The 17,468-nt window shown below is 51.9% G+C and overlaps 7 protein-coding genes across 7 annotated transcripts; 5 read left to right on the top strand and 2 right to left on the bottom strand.

Moving 5' to 3' along the window:
- Nucleotides 1-1,269: 1,269 nt before the first annotated feature.
- PG986_007395 (uncharacterized protein) lies at nt 1,270-2,780 on the top strand (the record flags this gene model as incomplete). The annotated part of the gene is made up of 3 exons (XM_066843617.1): nt 1,270-1,392; nt 1,463-2,296; nt 2,673-2,780. 3 exons carry the CDS (start codon nt 1,270-1,272, stop codon nt 2,778-2,780), a joined length of 1,065 nt encoding a protein of 354 aa, XP_066699729.1.
- A 278-nt stretch (nt 2,781-3,058) lies between these two features.
- On the top strand, nt 3,059-3,795 carry PG986_007394 (uncharacterized protein; the record flags this gene model as incomplete). The annotated part of the gene is made up of 2 exons (XM_066843616.1): nt 3,059-3,154; nt 3,241-3,795. 2 exons carry the CDS (start codon nt 3,059-3,061, stop codon nt 3,793-3,795), a joined length of 651 nt encoding a protein of 216 aa, XP_066699728.1.
- A 1,137-nt stretch (nt 3,796-4,932) lies between these two features.
- PG986_007393 (uncharacterized protein) lies at nt 4,933-5,667 on the top strand (the record flags this gene model as incomplete). Its single annotated transcript, XM_066843615.1, has 4 exons — nt 4,933-5,032; nt 5,100-5,156; nt 5,224-5,289; nt 5,360-5,667. The coding sequence occupies 4 exons, from the start codon at nt 4,933-4,935 to the stop codon at nt 5,665-5,667; spliced, it is 531 nt and encodes a 176-aa protein (XP_066699727.1).
- Nucleotides 5,668-6,057: 390 nt separating this feature from the next.
- On the bottom strand, nt 6,058-6,667 carry PG986_007392 (uncharacterized protein; the record flags this gene model as incomplete). Its single annotated transcript, XM_066843614.1, has 2 exons — nt 6,058-6,560; nt 6,628-6,667. The coding sequence occupies 2 exons, from the start codon at nt 6,665-6,667 to the stop codon at nt 6,058-6,060; spliced, it is 543 nt and encodes a 180-aa protein (XP_066699726.1).
- A 1,532-nt stretch (nt 6,668-8,199) lies between these two features.
- On the bottom strand, nt 8,200-8,983 carry PG986_007391 (Small GTPase superfamily- ARF type; the record flags this gene model as incomplete). The annotated part of the gene is made up of 4 exons (XM_066843613.1): nt 8,200-8,223; nt 8,287-8,694; nt 8,772-8,778; nt 8,853-8,983. 4 exons carry the CDS (start codon nt 8,981-8,983, stop codon nt 8,200-8,202), a joined length of 570 nt encoding a protein of 189 aa, XP_066699725.1.
- Nucleotides 8,984-9,895: 912 nt separating this feature from the next.
- PG986_007390 (60S ribosomal protein eL39) lies at nt 9,896-10,573 on the top strand. Its single transcript, XM_066843612.1, has 3 exons — nt 9,896-10,086; nt 10,252-10,352; nt 10,489-10,573. The coding sequence occupies exons 1-3, from the start codon at nt 10,081-10,083 to the stop codon at nt 10,535-10,537; spliced, it is 156 nt and encodes a 51-aa protein (XP_066699724.1). The 5' UTR covers nt 9,896-10,080; the 3' UTR covers nt 10,538-10,573.
- A 1,518-nt stretch (nt 10,574-12,091) lies between these two features.
- Nucleotides 12,092-16,557, top strand: PG986_007389 (Transcription elongation factor SPT6; the record flags this gene model as incomplete). The annotated part of the gene is made up of 4 exons (XM_066843611.1): nt 12,092-12,277; nt 12,340-12,519; nt 12,566-16,214; nt 16,274-16,557. The coding sequence occupies 4 exons, from the start codon at nt 12,092-12,094 to the stop codon at nt 16,555-16,557; spliced, it is 4,299 nt and encodes a 1,432-aa protein (XP_066699723.1).
- Between the last annotated feature and the right edge of the window lie 911 nt (nt 16,558-17,468).

Genomic DNA, 17,468 nt, shown 5'->3' with positions numbered 1-17,468 from the left:
CTTTGGGGCTGGTGGAGACCAAAAACACCAATGCCCACCCATGTATCATCACCACCTCTTACTGTCGGGTAGGACAAACAGACTGAGGCTGCGCTTATCTCGGTTACTGCACCTCGATCAATCTTCCGCGTCCCCTGGCGCCCTTCAGAGAGAGGGAGAGGCTCTATAAGAGCGGCAGCATCTCCAGCGGCTTTCCGCAATAAAGAATGTGATGACCTGTTTCTTGTCTCATCACATGCCGCCATACTGACTACTATAGGATAATCTATCCCCTACAGCTTTGAAGATCCATGCCTCCCTGAAAGACACTTTCCACTTGCAATCTAGGCAGGCAACAGCCATTTGGACCCTCGTCTATTCTTCGGGGTTCTTGTCTGGGTTTCATGGGATACTGGTACAGACGTGGCATACCAGTCAATCATTTGGAAAATGGCCAAAAACGGGTTGATGGTGATATCAAAGATGCTCAGGTCCGAGCAATAACGTATAATGTAGCCGAGCTCCTTGCTTAACTTTGCACCTATGGGATACACAAATCGGAACACTCAGCTCACACGAGACTGTCGCGGGATTTCAGCCCCTTTTAGTATCCTGTCATCATCGCCAGTCTCCCATGGAAGTAGATGGTCTCCTATAGGACCGGAAAGTTTGGTATATCGATACTTTACTAAGCAATCTCTCTCGATAGGGGACGAAGCAATCATGTTAACTCTGCCTCGCCAAGACTTCCAAAGCAAAGCATGGGTGGCTAGATAAGTATCAGCGTGAGCTCTACTCTACTGGCCAGGAGGTCAGTCCCGTCCATTCTAGTTGTCAAATTCACTGCTTCATATTGCTGGACGAACATCTGGAGTCAGGGGCTGGTGTGCATCATAGCTGCTAAACACCTTTGAAATGGCCTCTGCGTATGGTATCTTCATGTAGAACAATGGTCTCGTCGAAGATAGTCGAGCCTAAAATGCTCGTATAGTCGGTATCTCACGATAATGGAAACTTGGTACCAGCACCCGGCCTTTGCACAATGTATTGCCTGCGCTGCTTGGTGGCAAGAACAATACGTGCCGTGCATCTGAGTGACTTGAATGTGTCATGGGCTCGCACTCTTCATGGCCAAGCCTTGCCAGCTCCTGGGGTTGGAGCTTATGCGGTCCTCGACTTTGTCGTCGACAGCAATGCCAGAAAAACAAACAAACACAGAGTTGCTCAGGTCTCGGCAAGACTCCAACACGACACCACACTTGCAGTTCCTCCCGCACGTGTTCGACAACAATGGCGCTCTTCATGCAGCACAATTTTCAGCTGTCTCCCTCACCAAAGGATGAGGCTAGTACGTGGGAAGCATTTCCCACCGAGCCGGTCTTTGATGCCGGGTTCGTCGATGCGACTGTTCTCGTAAGTACTACCAGCCACCCCACAATCGTCTCGTTGCGATTCTATGATCATTTGCCTGACGGCTGCTCAGGAGTTCCTGGAGGATGTAGACGCCATGCCCCCTGGCGAGCGCCTACAGCGCGTCCAACAATACCTCGTGGAGGATATTGTTGAACTGCGGGATACGGTACGATTCTCGTGTGATATATCCCTAGGTTTTTGTGTCCAAGAAGTCGATGATCCCATGTCAGCCATTAACATCGTATCCAACGCAACCCGACAAGTCTCGTTCTGGGAGCAACAGCTTGAGCAGCGCGTAAATACTGGCTCGGTCCAGTATAAAGATCTTCTCCCCAGCTTGGATAAGCCTACACCGCAAGATAGTGAGATATATGCCCATGATGACAACCAGGAGAGTGTCAACAATGACCCTGGAAACGATGAACCCATAGACATATCTTCTGGAAGCTCCAACGACGGCGGCGATGTTATCGTAGAGCAGAAATATGACTTCTCGCGCGATAAGCCGTCACAGCAAGGTAGTGAGATTCATGTCCATGATGACAACCAGGAGAGCGAGATCGATAACACTGGAAGCGGCCAGCCCATGGATATATCTTCTGGAAGCTCCGACAATGGCGGCGGCATCATCACAGAGCAGGAAGAGGACAGCCCGAAGGACCCTCCCGAGCCTCAGAACGCGCCTGGCTTGCCTGACCATCATCCTTGCCGACATGAGCACCCGACCAGAACTCCGGCTACCACAAGTCCCTCTACCACTCCTCTGGCTTCTCACACTACCCCTGTTGCTTCTTTGTCTCCCGCCATGGCCCCCAGGGGAAGAAGAAGAGAAACAAGTCGGAGAATGAAAGAGACAGAATCAAGAAAACGGCCCAACGACTGGCATCTGGATCTCCTTCTCTTAGTACGCAAAACCAGCCTGTGCATTGTACCGTCGGATCTTTGCAGCCTCATCCGTCCTTGCCTCCCCGACCCCCTACCCCCTCAGGCCCGGGCCGGCTTCCGTAACTTCTTGCTGAGCTCGCGCTCCATGAAGTACAGGATTTTGGAGAGAAAGAAGATACCACACAGGACAAGACGGATACTGGACGAGGTAGAAACGGGGGTTTGTTTAAGTGAGCAGAATGGTTGTTGAGGAAACCATTCATCGAGAATAGAAAACGTCACCCGCGTAACGTGACTGATATGTGACTTATTCGTTTCGAGCAACACCACAGGTCCCTTCGACGACTTTTTCCCATTTTTGTTGTTCTGGAGCAAGCATGGAATAAATCAATCAGCGTGTTCATGTTGCCTTCCTCTCCCAGTCTGCTGAAATCGCAGAGCAACATCACTTTGCTTACTCTCCTTCGAGTCTCAGTAACATTGGTTCTCTCGACTCTACGTAGTATACGCATCGTCAGAAGCTTGTGGTCGATACGCACTTCCCATCTGGTAACCTCATATGCGAGCAACCAGCCCACGACTCGCTACTGCCCTTGTCGCTTAACTTCTGGCCTTTCTTCCTCGACTGTCTTCTACAAAAGGCGTCAGGTTATCAGACCCTTCCACTTCCCCAACCATATTCTAGCCAGGCAATCGACTTACGTCCCATGAGTTAGGCAAAACGGTTCAGCACTTTTGACCATAGCCAAAGGCATCGACTTAGCACTTACCGGTCGGCAACATGGACCCTGCTGTAGAAGGAGCCGGTACGGAGGAGTCACGATACTCGGCAATGGAGCCGCGGCTCAACGCTTACTGGGTGGACGCAACTATTCACGTAAGTATCATGGCAGCAACACCTTTCCACCTCGACTCTGCTTCCTGCCTCGAAAGCCATGGCTTACACACGCGCGCGACACATAGGACCTCGTTGCCGGGGTACAACACGCGCCCCCGACGGAGCGCTCTGCAAAGGTCCGCTCATTCTTGAAGGACGAGCTTCCTGAGCTGCGCGACATGATCAAAGCTCAATGGTCCCTAAGCGACGGTTGGTCACTCAGCGAGTATGGAGACGTCCAGAATAACTATGTCTACGAAGCCCTCGAAAGACTCGACGATTGGCGACTCAAGCTGGAAGAGAGAGCACGGGTTGACGAAGCCGACATCCCGGCCTACCTAGCTCGCATGAGACAAGCCGACCAAGACGGGGAAAACAACCCCCAAACAGGTTCCTCCAGCGAAAATGACGACGATCAGAGCCAGTCCAATTCAGCAGAAACCCCGGATGTTGTTCAACAGACTCTGTCCCAGGAGGACTCCTCGGGCGAAGATGGCAACGTTGAGGACCCATCTACTTTGGCCCAGAATGCTGATACCTCGCACTCGACTCTGTCCCAACAAGACTCGAAGCTAGGAGAAGCCGATGGTGCAATCTCGGGTGCTTACAGTCTTCCCACTCCGAAGCCCTCCAGCCCCTAGTCCAGACAGATGCAGATTCTACACTCAAGATCGACCCCTCAATGAAGTCGCTTCAGTACACAGAACCAAAGTGGTGCCCTGCAAGCCATTCGACCCCAGTGGAAACACCCAGACGAATGATCTGTTTGCTTCGTTCAATACTCTTTTGGTCCAGAACATTGGCTATTGAGCAGCGTAGTAAGTGTGCTTCTTCATTCAATGCAAATAACAGCGCTAATGTATTTATCAGGACCACATAACATACTTCTGGGACGTTTTCGTCAAGACTGCGGTTTGGAGGCGGCGTTGCTTGCCGTATGACACGAATGGGATGGACAGGTTCAATCACGACTGGGTTTAGACCATCGATAGATAGCCTCAAATGAGCGAGTGTGTCACCAATGGCCATTGGAAACTCGTGACATGACCAAAAGTGATTGTCTCCCTGTTTCGCCAGGATGCCGCCTATTTTCCATTGTGTGGTGTAGTGATTCCATATGTTCCAAGTTATTAGCTAAACTGGAAGGAGCGATTCAGATGGATGTACCGTCGAGCCAGTTACCTAATATCCACACGCCGAGTGCATCTGCCATTGTATGTCGCAGACCTAGCTGCATGTGGTGACTGCGCTGCCGTGAGATATGCAATCCAGGAGAGGCAGCGTGAAAACGAGCACAGAGGTCAAGTCATCTTGTAACCTGATGGCCGGGAACCAGATTCTTGCGTTCAACCATTCCTTGTCCGTGAATACTTACCTATGTTAAGTAAGTATGTATATTGCAACCCAACAGACGACGAAAGACGAGTTCATATGACCGAAAAAGACCCGCCAAGGCAGTGAATACAATGCCCAGTCTCTTCAATGTTCCATTCCTGGCAGTTAATTCGATCAGGTTGACTTGGGATAAGTCACTTCCAATAAGGTCGGCGACCCGCTTCCTTGCTCACATTCTATCACCATCACCAACCATCACCAACCGTCACACCGCGCCACCCAGACATCCTTCGTCCACACAACCTTCCGTTCACTATTTAACTCGGGAGCAGGGACTCGGTTTTGCTCTTTTCATTCTTCGTCCCATATAAAACGTTTTTCACACCGTAAATCTTCATTTCTCTGTCCGTTTCTCGCTCCTTGCCTGCCCCCTTGTCTCCACCATGGAAGCTATCGCCTCGCTCTACGCAGCGGCTGAAGCGCTCGCTGCTGAGCTCGAACGCACCCAGGAGGACCCCAAGAGATTGAAGAAAGTTGTTGAAGGTAAAACTCGCGGCCTTGTATAAATATTTGGGCGGCTATGAGCAGGAAAAACTGACCATTGGAATAGACAAGAACCGATTCGAGTACGAGGCTTGGAAGGCTGCCGGTTGCCCCAACATGGAGGGTAAGTTTCTCTCTGCTGCAGCAGAATTGACTGCCATTTTCTTTCCCTTCTAACTCCCGTAACGTAGCCAAGGACGGAGGCGAGCTTCGCGAGTGGCGGGATGTCGGCTTTCCGATGTGGTTCATGATCAAGTGTAAGTTGGAACTACCACACTGATAGCCCACGACCAGGTAGGGGAATAACTAACACGCGTGATTTCACAGCCATGAGAACCTCCAAGCCTGTGCAGAACCACGAGCAGACCACCTTCGGCGCTAACAACCTGGCAGACGCCTCCAGCGATGCAAGCAAGTCGCCTGGTGTCGCAGAGACTTCTGCAGATGCCATGGTCGAGACTGCTTTTGGCCCCCGCAAGGCTATCGCCAACACCCCTCTGCCAGCAGGCAAAGACACCATCTTGGGTGGCGGACGGCTGGCCGAATACACGTTCGATGACGAATACAGAGAGAACCAAAAGACCTACATGAAGGCCAATGGTTTGAAGGGCCTGTCAGCTTCTCGATGGGCTTGAGCCGTGAGATAACGACCCATGACCCCCTCCATAGAATGGTCTTCCTACAGGGCATAACACAAGAGCGATTTGTGGTACTCTGCCAAATAGTGAACGGGCTTCCATAGAAATCCATGAATGACAGATATATTAGCCCCTGCCTGATGTCGCCAAACGAGCAAGTGACGAACGAGGCCCCGCTATATCGGTGAAACAACATAGACCTAACTTGCTGAGGTATCATGCCGTATGTAGCACCCAAACGCCCAACCATGCAACGAGCCCAACCCTGACCTGTAGTTGGTCGGGCTTACCAAGAACGCCGGAAAACACGACGGAGGGGAGAACTCCTCTACCATTACCAAGCGTCACTCTCCAGCCATGACACCCAAGTGCCACCACCCATTGCTCTCACTGGCTCGCTCGATGCGGCGCTCCTCCCGTGGCCGTGACGACACGGGCTGTGTCCTCGCGGAGCTCGGGCATGGCCTTGTCCATCTCGCCGGCGAGGACGTCGCGGAAGCTGGCAAAGGCGGCCTGTTTGCCGCGCATGGTCTGGTTCTGGCGGCGGACGAGCTCGACGAACTCGCGCGTGTAGATGTCCGGGTTCCGGCCCTTCTCGACGTACTGCACCAGCTCGGGCGGGATGTGGGGCAGGGCCTGCTCCGGGGTCGGGGTCGACGACGTGGCGTACACGGCCTGCAGCGAGGATTGCAGGGCCCGCAGCTCCGCCGCCAGCACGTCGCGCGAGGGCCGCGCGCCTCCTGCGCCAGCGGCCGCGGACGAGGAAGCCGGGGAGAAGGAGGAGTTCGGGGTGTTGTTGTTGCTGGACCCGCCCGCGCCGTTGTTGACGTCGTACGCGGAGACCTGGACGAGGACCTGGTAGAGCGACTGGATGGTCTCCTTGAGCTGGACTACAAAGCAAGGTTCTTCTTGTCAGCGATTGAAACTCTCGAGTTGAAGAGGAGGGAGCCCACTGACGCTCGACTGTATCTTGGACGGCCCGTGCCATTGGCGCCATAGTCTCGCGATGCTGTTGGACGGAAGCCTCCCTGGGGTGGATGGTAGGTTCTGAAGGGATCTCTGTACGTCTTTCCGTTGCTTGGCACCCTGGATTGCTGCAGGCAGGCCGGCAGGGGTGGGTTGGTTGGTGGGATGCGCACCGTGCGTTGACAGAGCGGCTTTAGTAACGGGAATCTTTGTTATGTACCCCAGGCAAACACCAAAGGCCACCCCCAGTGTGCATCAGCTGCACTCCCCGCTGAACTAAATTTGGCCGTCTTCCATTGGAACTCCAGCGCGAACATCGACTTTGACATCAAGGATAGGTACATGTAGGTAGGTACTTGCTATACTTGCTGGAAGGAGACAGGCGCGTTGTGGATGGCCTCTGTTAGTGTCCTCGCATATTTTCTTCACATCTTCACAGGGGCCTCTCGGCCTTGGTGGATTTGGCTTTCGGAATCAAGGAGAGGAAGAGGAAACCTACATAATATCCCCTTTTCTTCCGGAGCACTATACACGTGGGAGCATTGCCTGTACCCAAGGCAATCAAATGTGGCTCTGATTGGAAGCAGTCTAACCTACACGTACCTCGTGGCCTCGTAGGCTTACCGGTTGACGCCCACCACCCCAGTGGACATTCATTGCCCAATGCACGAATACAACATCAAACAAAGGCAAGGAAGGCATCCCCATGTCGAGTGCTAAGGTCCAAGCTACCTGAAGTAACCCTTGAGCCCTATCAACAGTGTCCAGCCTTGAGTGACGAACAGGATATTGCATTGATGTAGCCTAGCTATACTCTAATGGACAAAGTCACCTAAACATTATCTTCTTCAAATCCATATTGTATTAACAATGCAAGTGCAGCAATGGAGCTTGGTAATTAACCATATCTAATAGCTTATCAAAAGACCCAGCTGCACTTAGTAACAAACAAAGAGCCCCGAGTTTGCCTATTATTTGAAGTGTATTGTATATCAATTAACAGCACTATACTAGGTACTTGTTGGTTATGTGGAGTGGGCGAAGGGTGATTCTTCGCCCGGCTTCGTCATACATCTTATGCTTGTACCGCCAGTTGCCCACAGCTTAGTGCTGCGGCTAGAGATCTGGACGATTCAGCACTTGCTTATCTGCCTGGCTGGCAGTCCCCTGGTGCATAATGGTTCCTGCTCTAGCAAGTAACACCCAAGCTCTACCCTCCAAAACGCCAGTCAAAGACACCCTTATCAACGATAGCCCTATTTCTCACAGTACGTACCCCTGACTTCCAGCGCCTTGGTAATAGGTGTGCTTAAAGGGCCTTCTCCAACGCTGTATATTCAAGAACGACAGCTTCGTATCGTCTGTCGTGAACGGATAGTAAGACCCGTGGGGATTGCGAATGTGGTGGCAGCGTGGTGATTAACCTCGTCGCGCCCGCTCGGTATAGCCATACGGATCTATACCAATCAGGTGGGACTGCTTATTCCTGCGAAACAGTTTGCTGTTGCAACATTAGCTGACATACCGAAACTGGACTGGGGCCGAATATCGCAATGCGACTGCTCAGGCGCGAGAGACAGGAGTCTGCTGCGCAGACGTTGCATATGCAACACAAAAGATGCCAGTTTGCCGAGGCTAGGCGCAACTTACCACCAACCAGTCCATGCCTTCATGGACACCGCTGCCGTCGACGGCTGAACAAGCCATGATGCTCCAATTGCGATCCCTGAGTTCACCCAGCCTTAATGCCTCGCTGATCTCTCCAGCGCCCTTTGCGCCTGGCTGATCTTGTTTGTTGGCAAAGACCAGCAATGCAGCATCCTTAAGTTCGTCTTCGTTCAGCATGGCAGCCAGCTCCTCCGAAGCCGTTTGCAGTCGCTCGATATCGGTGCTGTCGACAACGAAGATGACAGCGGCCGTGTTCGCGTAGTAACATCGCCAGTAGGGTCGAATCGAGGTTTGGCCACCCAAGTCCCACACGTTGAAGTTCAGGTTCTTGTAAGTTACCGATTCAACATTGAAGCCGATCGTAGGGATAGTCGTCACCACTTCTCCGATCTGGTTGAGCACGCATTTGGTTAGTTGGTTCGGAATGACCTCGCAGAACCCCTCCGTGCCCTAGGGGAGTAGCCTACCTTTAATCTATATAGTAATGTTGTTTTGCCTGCGTTATCCTGTGCCAAATCGATCAGCCTGCCAGCTCAAGCCCACCATACGTGCTGTGACTGAATCCAGCGAGATTCTGTTCCAGCTGCAGCTTGTTGGCACTTACAAGACCCAGAATCAATATCCTGATCTCCTTTTTGGCCCACAGCAGACTCGACAACCACGACACACTTTGGCCCATTTTGGCGGTTTATGTGCAACAGATCTGGCGGCAGGATGGTCGCTCAAAGACGTGGGGTACCAAGAGTAGTCGAACGTGTCAATCTCCCTTCTCTCTCTTTCCTTCTTTCTTTCTTTGTTTCTCTCTCGCTCTCTCTCTCTCTCTCTCTCTCTCTCTCTCTCTTTCTCTGTCTGTCTGTCTCGCACGCTCAAAAGCTCGTGTGTCCGGGTAGCTCGCGGTCGCGCAGGAGGTGGGTGATGGTGATGCAGTTCGGGCAGATCTGGCCAAGTGGATATGCTCAGATAAGCTAGATCTTGAGCTTGCGCAGTACGTGGTACTTTGAACCACCTGAGAGGACAGAGCACAATGAAACTTGAACTGAAGCCGGAAAAGAAAGCGGAGACTAGTCGCAAGGTTGTTGGTCAAGAAGATAGCAGTGGGAAGTAATTGTCCTACTTGTCAGATGACTAATTGGGGGGGGCCTTGTAGCTGGAACTCATGGATAGCAAGCTTGCTTGTCAAAGGGGGCAGAACAACAAGCATTAATAAACCCGACAGAGTGAAGAGACCCTTTGGACATTCCCTGTTGTCGTCGATTGGCAGAAGGCAGAGGCAGCCGGCCGGCTCGCTGGGCTTTTGGGCATTAGCATGATCCTAGAAGGTCCACTTGACAGCCTTTCATTCATCAATCAGCCATTGCATTGAAGTGGCCCAGGCGGACCAGTCCTTTCATCGAGGTGGTCTATGTGCAGGCTCAGCACAGTGCAGTGCAAAGGCAATGTTGTCATCATTCATCAATCAAGGCCGGCTAGGCTAGTGTGGAATCGAGTAAAGTAGCCCAGGTGGGGTAGCAAGAGACACATGAGCCTCTAAGCGGACGAGCCACACTTAGCTAAGCCACCTGCGCACAGTCTGCCCAAGCCTCAGCAAACAGCTTCCAAATCCCCCACGTGACACTTTCGGGAAATCTCTGGAAGGGCCACAACCCTTCCTAATCTTCGGACAAAATTCAAAAGTTGGTGCATACCTCTTGGACGCCTACTCCACCCTTGCAATTCTACGACTTCTTTGCGAAAACATCACCAACTCGACATTGAGAGACGCAACAAGCAGTCAAAATGCCGGTACGTAATTACACCACACGTCGTCGGCGTCTCTATCGGTCGATCATCCTGCGGCTGTAATGGCCTCAGGACGAGGATTCGTCGAACGCGAAGAGGCCGGCGGCAGTCATCATTGACGACGCGAAGCAGTGATGGGAGACTAACAATAATTTCTTTGCTTTGCAGAGCCACAAGTCGTTCCGCACCAAGCAGAAGCTGGCCAAGGCCCAGAAGCAGAACCGACCTATCCCGCAATGGATTCGTCTCCGAACCGGTAACACCATCAGGTACGACACTCCCTGAATCGCTATCCAGGCCTGTTTCTCATGACGAATCCCATCAACATTTCGCATGGGGGAACGGGCCAAGCGACACACATCCCGACGACTACCAGAAGCATAAACTGACATTGCTACTTGATAGATACAACGCCAAGAGAAGGCATTGGCGCAAGACTCGTCTCGGCATCTAGATGCATCGCCCTTACCTTTTCCTCCTCACGACTCGAACGAACAACCGGCACCTTCCAGTTTCCCTTTGCGCGGGTTGTTGTCAACAAATTCGGACTGTCATTATAGCGTCAATATGCGACGGAGGAGAAGTGGATCAGGGGATGTGTAGTGGATGAATGACGAGACCATGGTTGATCTCCCGGAGATATGGCTTGCCGCAAAAGGCACATCAACTCTTGGCGAGAAGCAGTACACTGCTGGCGAAACGGGCGAACATATTGATTGAATCGGTTTTCTCACCAAGGGCTTGCATCAATGGTATCGGTCAAGGAAATGAAATACTTCGTGAACATATTGCTGTCTTGCATCACCACAAGTGAAATGGACTGTGAACTACTCCCGGTTTTGCCATATAATTTCCGCGGATACAACGACGACATGTCAAACAACGTTGGGTGTGGCGTTGACAGCACCTATACATGTATCGAAGCCGAGCAGCTTTTGAGCATGCTTCCGACATTTTGAGGTCGAGAGGGAAATCAGCTGAGAGGGCTAAGCCAGATGTCGAGAAAGCGACAAAGGAGGGTTGGAGTTGCGCCATGATACATTGGCTGGATCCGTCGTCCTTCATGCTCGAGCTTTGGGAACCATCGCAGGCGCATCGTGTAGTCGTGTTGCTTCCCCCTGCATGAATGGTGCCTGCCATCTTGTCCTTTGTATTGCCGGCCTACAACTTGAGCAACCAATACGGACTTAAGCTTCACATAATCTACTACTCTAAATCGTGACGGCCAGTCTTCGCCATACCTTCTTATAGATAATGTTGATGTCTCCATGTATCACAGCCGGTGAGTATCGATGTCTTTATAACACAGCACCATCCCGTAGCCCGATGATACCTGGCTGGGCCTCTTCAGCAACAGCTCTTTGAATGTCTCAGCGAGCACTGCCTAATCCTGTCCTGGAATCAGTCTAGCATTAGCAACAAAAGGGACATGGAATTTGATCGGCTCTGATATGCGCATGTTGGGTTGTTCAACACAATGAACAATGATGGACGTTGCGCGAAGTGGGGGTTTTGTGCACGCTAGGAGGATAAATTACATTCAATGCTTGCATAGCTATTGAATAAAAGCGATTTATGCTGCGCAAAGAAACGTTATGCATTGAGCGCCACCGCTTGGACCAGCCCTCGTTCCTCCCTTGAGCTTATCCCTGCAAGAAAGTCTGGATCCATCAATCCGATCAGAGAGTTAACGAGCGCGAGGCTGTCGGAGAGACGCGATACATTTTTCCCATCAAACCGTGGACAAAGCACGGCAACTACTACCATAATCATTGGGCTTTCTGCCTACTCGTGCTTCAATCTTTCCGCCATCTCCTCTTCATTTCTCTATAAAGTTTTATTTCCCTTTCGCGCAAGAGTTCGCACTTGTTTGCCATTCTCTTCCATTTCCTTTGCCCATCCAGCAAGCAGCCTGCTTTGAGGCAACACGCACATCATCGGTTCGGTCCAGCCTAAACATTGCAGGCAGATCCTTGCGTACTGGCACCTTCTGAAGGTCTCCGACAAAATGAGCAATAGCATGCGCGATTTGGTGATGGGAGAGGCTGATGTCGACAGCGAAGAGGAGGATGAGTCCTACGATGAAGACACTGGCGAAGCGCGACCGCGGGAGCGGGAGCGCAAGCCGCGCGAGCGCGTGGATGACTCCAGTGAGGAAGAGGATGACGACGATGATGAAGAAGAGGCTGCAAAGGTGAGCTGCCCTGTCGCTGCTGCCAAGCCAAGATACTCAAACTGATCCCTCGGTAATGATAGATTCGCGAAGGCTTCATTGTTGAGGACGACGACGAAGAGGCCGAAGACTCGGAAGCCCAGAGAGAGCGAAGAAAGCGGAAGAGACGCCGGGAGCGGGCTGAGGAAGCCGAATTGGATGAAGAGGATCTCGACTTGATCGGGGAAAACATAGATGGATGGGAAAGCAAACAACCGGAGAAGGTAAGATTTATATCTATGCTGAGTATCTACGGGAACTCATACTAAGCGAACTTCAAACGGTCAGAAGAAATTCAAGCGACTTCAACACGGCCACCGTGACGAGGACAGCAATGGCCGCAAAAAGGGGGGTCTTGACGATATCTTCTCCGACGAGGATGACGATGCCGTAGATGATCGCCGCTATGGGGGGCGTCCCAGTCACCACGCCCCTGTTGACGACCTCGACGACTTCATTGAAGATGATTTTCCAGAAGACGAGGATGAGCAACGACGTCACCGCGAAGATTTGGAGGTATCGCGACCGCGCGACCGGGGCCTCGCTGCGCTTATGGACCCCACGGGTCTCGACAAGGAAGCTCTTGGCGAGATGGAGGAAATCTTCGGCGACGGCTTCGAATACGGCTGGGCTCTCGATCTTGAGGAAGCCGAGCAGGATAGGGAAAGAGAAGAGACCAACCTGGAACTCAAGGATGTCTTCGAGCCGTCTCAGCTCGCGGAGAAACTGCTCACGGAGGAAGATAACGAGATTCGTGTGACGGATGAGCCCGAGCGTTTCCAGTTGGACCGCAAACCGTTCAGACAACTCCAATTATCGGCCGAACAATTCAAGGAAGAATCCAGATGGATCACCAACCTCATGTGGCCCAAGAAACAGCTTTCCAGCGACCTCAACCAGCCATTCCTGAAGGCGGTGGGCAAGGTCCTTGAATATTTTGTTGTTGAGGAGCTCGAGGTTCCATACGTATTCCAGCACCGCAAGGACTACCTCATCCACGCGAGAAAAACACGAAATCCCGACTTCCAGGATGATCCGGAGGCACCCGAGTACCTGGTGAATGCCGAGAAGCTTCTGACACAAGATGATCTCTGGCGCATCTTGGAGCTCGATATTAAGTTCCGTGCACTGATCGAGAAGCGCTCTGCTCTTGAGAGAACATGCGAAAACCTCAGAGACGCGGGTGGTATACAGGACGAAATGTTACAAGAGATGATCCCGCAAGCAGCAACCATGGAAGAACTCCAAGACCTACAGGACTATGTCAACTTCCAATACGCAGCTCAGCTGAAGGATATCGCTGCTATGAACGGTGTCACCAGGGAGACAAAACGTCCTGGTACTAAGTCATCCATGTTCGAGCGAATCAGAACCAGCAAGGCGTACCAGGTGGTCAAGGCCTATGGTATCACCCCAGATCGCTTGGCACAGAACCTACTGCGTGAAGGCAAAAAACATGCCGAAGACCATGACCAGCAACCAATGGACTTGGCTGACAGTCTGACTGATTCCGACTTTGCCACTGGAGATATGGTCCTTCAACAGGCTCGCCAAATGTACGCAGAAGAGCTCTTCATCACTCCGAGAATGCGCAAACACTTCAGGGCCCATTTCTACGCTTTGGGCGAAGTCAGCTGTCGTCGTACCGAGAAGGGTCTCCGGAGGATCGACGATTCTCATCCCTATTACGAGATCAAGTACCTCATCAACCAGACGATTCCGGATCTCGCCCGTCGCCCTGAACTGTTCCTCAAGATGATGAAGGCAGAGGAGGATGGCTTGATTGACGTCGAACTTCGCTTGCAAAACGAAAGGGAATTCAAAAAGCAGTTGCATGCCGAGTTCGTATCGGAGAACTACAGCCATGTTGCAGATGCTTGGAACCAGGAGCGCCAAGAGGTTCTGGACCTTGCCTTCCGTAAACTCGAGCGCGTCATTACCAAGGGTGTCAAAGACTCGCTCAAGACAGCTTGCCAGGATGAGCTCCTCAAGATTTGTCGCGAAGAGTACTCGAAGAGACTGGACCAAGCCCCATACAAGCCTAAGGGCATGGTCCTTGGCACGGCCCCTCGAGTTCTGACTATATCGAACGGCATGGGAGACCCTGCTCGTGACCCTATCTTCTGGGCATGGGTTGAAGAAGATGGACGTGTACTTGAGCAAGGCAAGTTTGAGAATTTGGCGCGAAACGAGGATCAACGAGCCGCGTTTGTTGAACTCGTTGAACGTAGGCGTCCTGATGTCATCGGCGTCAGCGGCTTCTTGTCCGATACCCACAAACTAGTCCGTGATATCGAGGGCATCATTAGTGAGAAGCAGATCATGAGTCCCGAATTCGAGGATGCCGAGACTGGCGACTGGAACCGAGAGCTCCTTGAGGTCGTTATCGTCAATGACGAGGTTGCCCGGCTTTACAAAGACAGCCCTCGAGGGCTACAGGACCATCCTACGCTAAATCCCATCACCCGCTATTGCGTAGCGCTGGCAAAGTTCCTGCAAAACCCCATGAAGGAATATGCCGCGCTAGGAAAAGACATTTCGTCGCTGCTTTTCCACCCGAACCAGGGTCTGCTACCTCAGGACAAGCTGTTGAAGACACTGGAGACAGCTATGGTTGACATGGTCAACCTTTGCGGAGTTGACATCAACGAGGCTGTGAATGACCCATATACGTGCAATCTTCTACCTTACGTTTCAGGCCTGGGGCCCCGTAAGGCCACAAGCGTTATCAAAGCCATCAATGCGAACGGAGGCGTGGTCAATTCGCGCGACGAGCTTGTCGGTGACCCAGATAACAACAAGTTGCCGGTCGTTGGTCCACGCGTCTGGAATAACTGTGCCAGTTTCCTCTACATTGAATACGATGCCACTAACCCATCCTCAGAGCCTCTGGATAACACTCGCGTTCACCCCGAAGATTATGAGCTCGGCCGAAAGATGGCGGCTGATGCTCTCGAGCTTGACGAGGAAGATGTCAAGGCCGAGACTGATGAGAACGGCGCTGGTGCTATTGTGCGAAAGCTATTCAAGGACGATGAGCAAGAGAAGGTTAATGAGCTCATCCTTGAAGAATACGCAGAACAGCTGGAGAAGAACTACAGCCAAAGAAAGCGAGCAACATTGGAGACTATCCGGGCTGAGCTACAGGCGCCATACGAGGAACTCAGACGGAACTTTGCCCCACTGAGCGCCGACCAGATTTTTGTGATGTTCACTGGCGAGACCAAGGAGTCTTTGGCAGAAGGCATGGTCGTTTCGGTCAATGTGCGGGTGGTCAAAGATGATTTCGCCATTGCCAAACTTGACTGTGGCATCGAGGGCCGTATCGAGGCCCATGAAGTCACATCTCGTGGCACTGTTTCGATCAAAGAGGTCATTCACGTTGGACAGACGGCGCAAGCCAAGATTCTGGAACTCAATCGCAAGGACTTCATGGCGAAGCTGTCCATGCGCGAGGACTCGTTACGGCGGCCATACAAGAGATATGGAGACCATGATCGTAGCATCTGGGATGTCGCACTCGAGAACAAGGACAAGGAAGCTGGCCAAGAGAAGGACCGCGTGACGGGACGTGCCCAAAGAGTAGTCAAGCACAACCTATTCAAGCCGTTCAATTCTTTCGACGCCGAGCAGTATCTTGGCTCCAAGGACAAAGGCGATGTTGTTATTCGCCCGTCCGGAAAGGGCAACGACCATCTTACTATTACGTGGAAGGTTGCCGATGGTGTTTACCAACATCTCGATGTTCTCGAACTACAAAAGGAGAACGATTTCACGCTTGGCAAGAAGTTGTGCATTGGCTCCAAAACGTACAGTGATCTTGATGAGTTAATCCAAGAACATGTACGGGCCATGGCTCGTATGGTGGACCAAATGATGAACCACGACAAGTTCAAGAAGGGCAGCATTTCGGAACTTGGTGAGTATACTTGTGTATGTACCCTTGAAGGGAGGGAAAAATGCTAATCGAGGAAACAGAGAAATGGTTGACGGCTTACTCGGATGCGAATCCGACTCGTTCTAGCTATGCGTTCTGCATTGACCCCAAACATCCTGGCTACTTTTACCTGTGCTTCAAGGCGAACAAGGCCGCCAAGATCGGACACTGGTTCGTACGGATCATACCGAATGGGTTCGAGTTCCTGAAGGAGAAGTATCCCAACATGCGTGATCTTTGCAACGGATTCAAGACACGCTTCAACGTTGAGATAGCCAGGATGGTGGAGAATGCCAAACGAGTGCCCCGACAACACCACCGATGAACGGGAAGGGATGGCTGAGAAAAGCAGATAGTTAGTTGCAATAATTAGAGGACCAGATGACTATTCTGGACTGGTCCAGAGCCATAGCATGGATAACGCAAAAGCTCCCAGAGCCTTGAAGAGCTGGAGCAAGTGTGTATTTGTATGGGAGATGGCCTTTTTTTACAGGACACAGGTTGCATAAGAAGCGATTTTTATCCACGTCTGGAATGAAAAGGAAAAAAATGAGCATAAGCAGATTGTGACCTGAACTTGGCCCCATCATTTCGATGGTTCTATTTCTTGGTATTTCGGCTCGAAAGGGGCAAGCGACTAGGGGGCCTTGGGCCTTCTGGGTTCTTCCAATCCTTCTTCTACTGTACCTTCTACTCAGGTGTAGCGGCGGGCTAAGGGACTGTAGTGCGTAGCTGAGCAGCACGGATAAACCGGCCACTTGGGTCTCGACAGGTACCGGGGTCAGCCTGACAGGCAGACAGGCACCATATTAGTAGAAGACTACTGGGAAAAGCCCCCTCTCAAGGCCCCCGAAGGCCCCCCCAGTTTTCGAACCAGAGACAGACCTATAATGAAGCGTAGAATGCTGTAGCCTGAGGGGGTGCGGGCGGAAGGAATCAAGGAATCAGAGTACTCCGTACACCAAGGTAATGGACAGATACATACTTACTGTACGTCGTATAGCCCATGAAAACAGGGTTCAATGTTGGAGGTTGGACACCCTGTTGTCGGTTTGTCGGTTTGTCGGTTTGTCGGTTTGTACGGGATGCACGGCTAGGAAGACCAAATGCGTTTTTGTTTGGGCGGGACGAGGTGCCAAGGATCCTATTCGGGCTATGTACCTGTAAAGGCCTGTAATTATTAAGGCCCCCCCACCCGATCACGAAAGTACCGTGGGCATGGTTAGGAGGCAGTAA

The sequence above is a fragment of the Apiospora aurea genome, assembly GCF_038362705.1.
Source record: "Apiospora aurea strain CBS 24483 chromosome Unknown utg000005l_segment0_segment0, whole genome shotgun sequence".
Classification (NCBI taxonomy): Eukaryota; Fungi; Ascomycota; class Sordariomycetes; order Amphisphaeriales; family Apiosporaceae; genus Apiospora; species Apiospora aurea.
The sequence above is the reverse complement of the archived record's forward strand: the minus strand, read 5'-3'. Positions and strand labels throughout refer to the sequence as shown.

What these genes read in the sequence shown, in the direction of transcription:
- PG986_007390 (XM_066843612.1), top strand. An exon ending in CGAACCGGTAACACCATCAG is followed by an intron (nt 10,353 to 10,488) that starts GTACGACACTCC and finishes GCTACTTGATAG; the next exon opens with ATACAACGCCAAGAGAAGGC.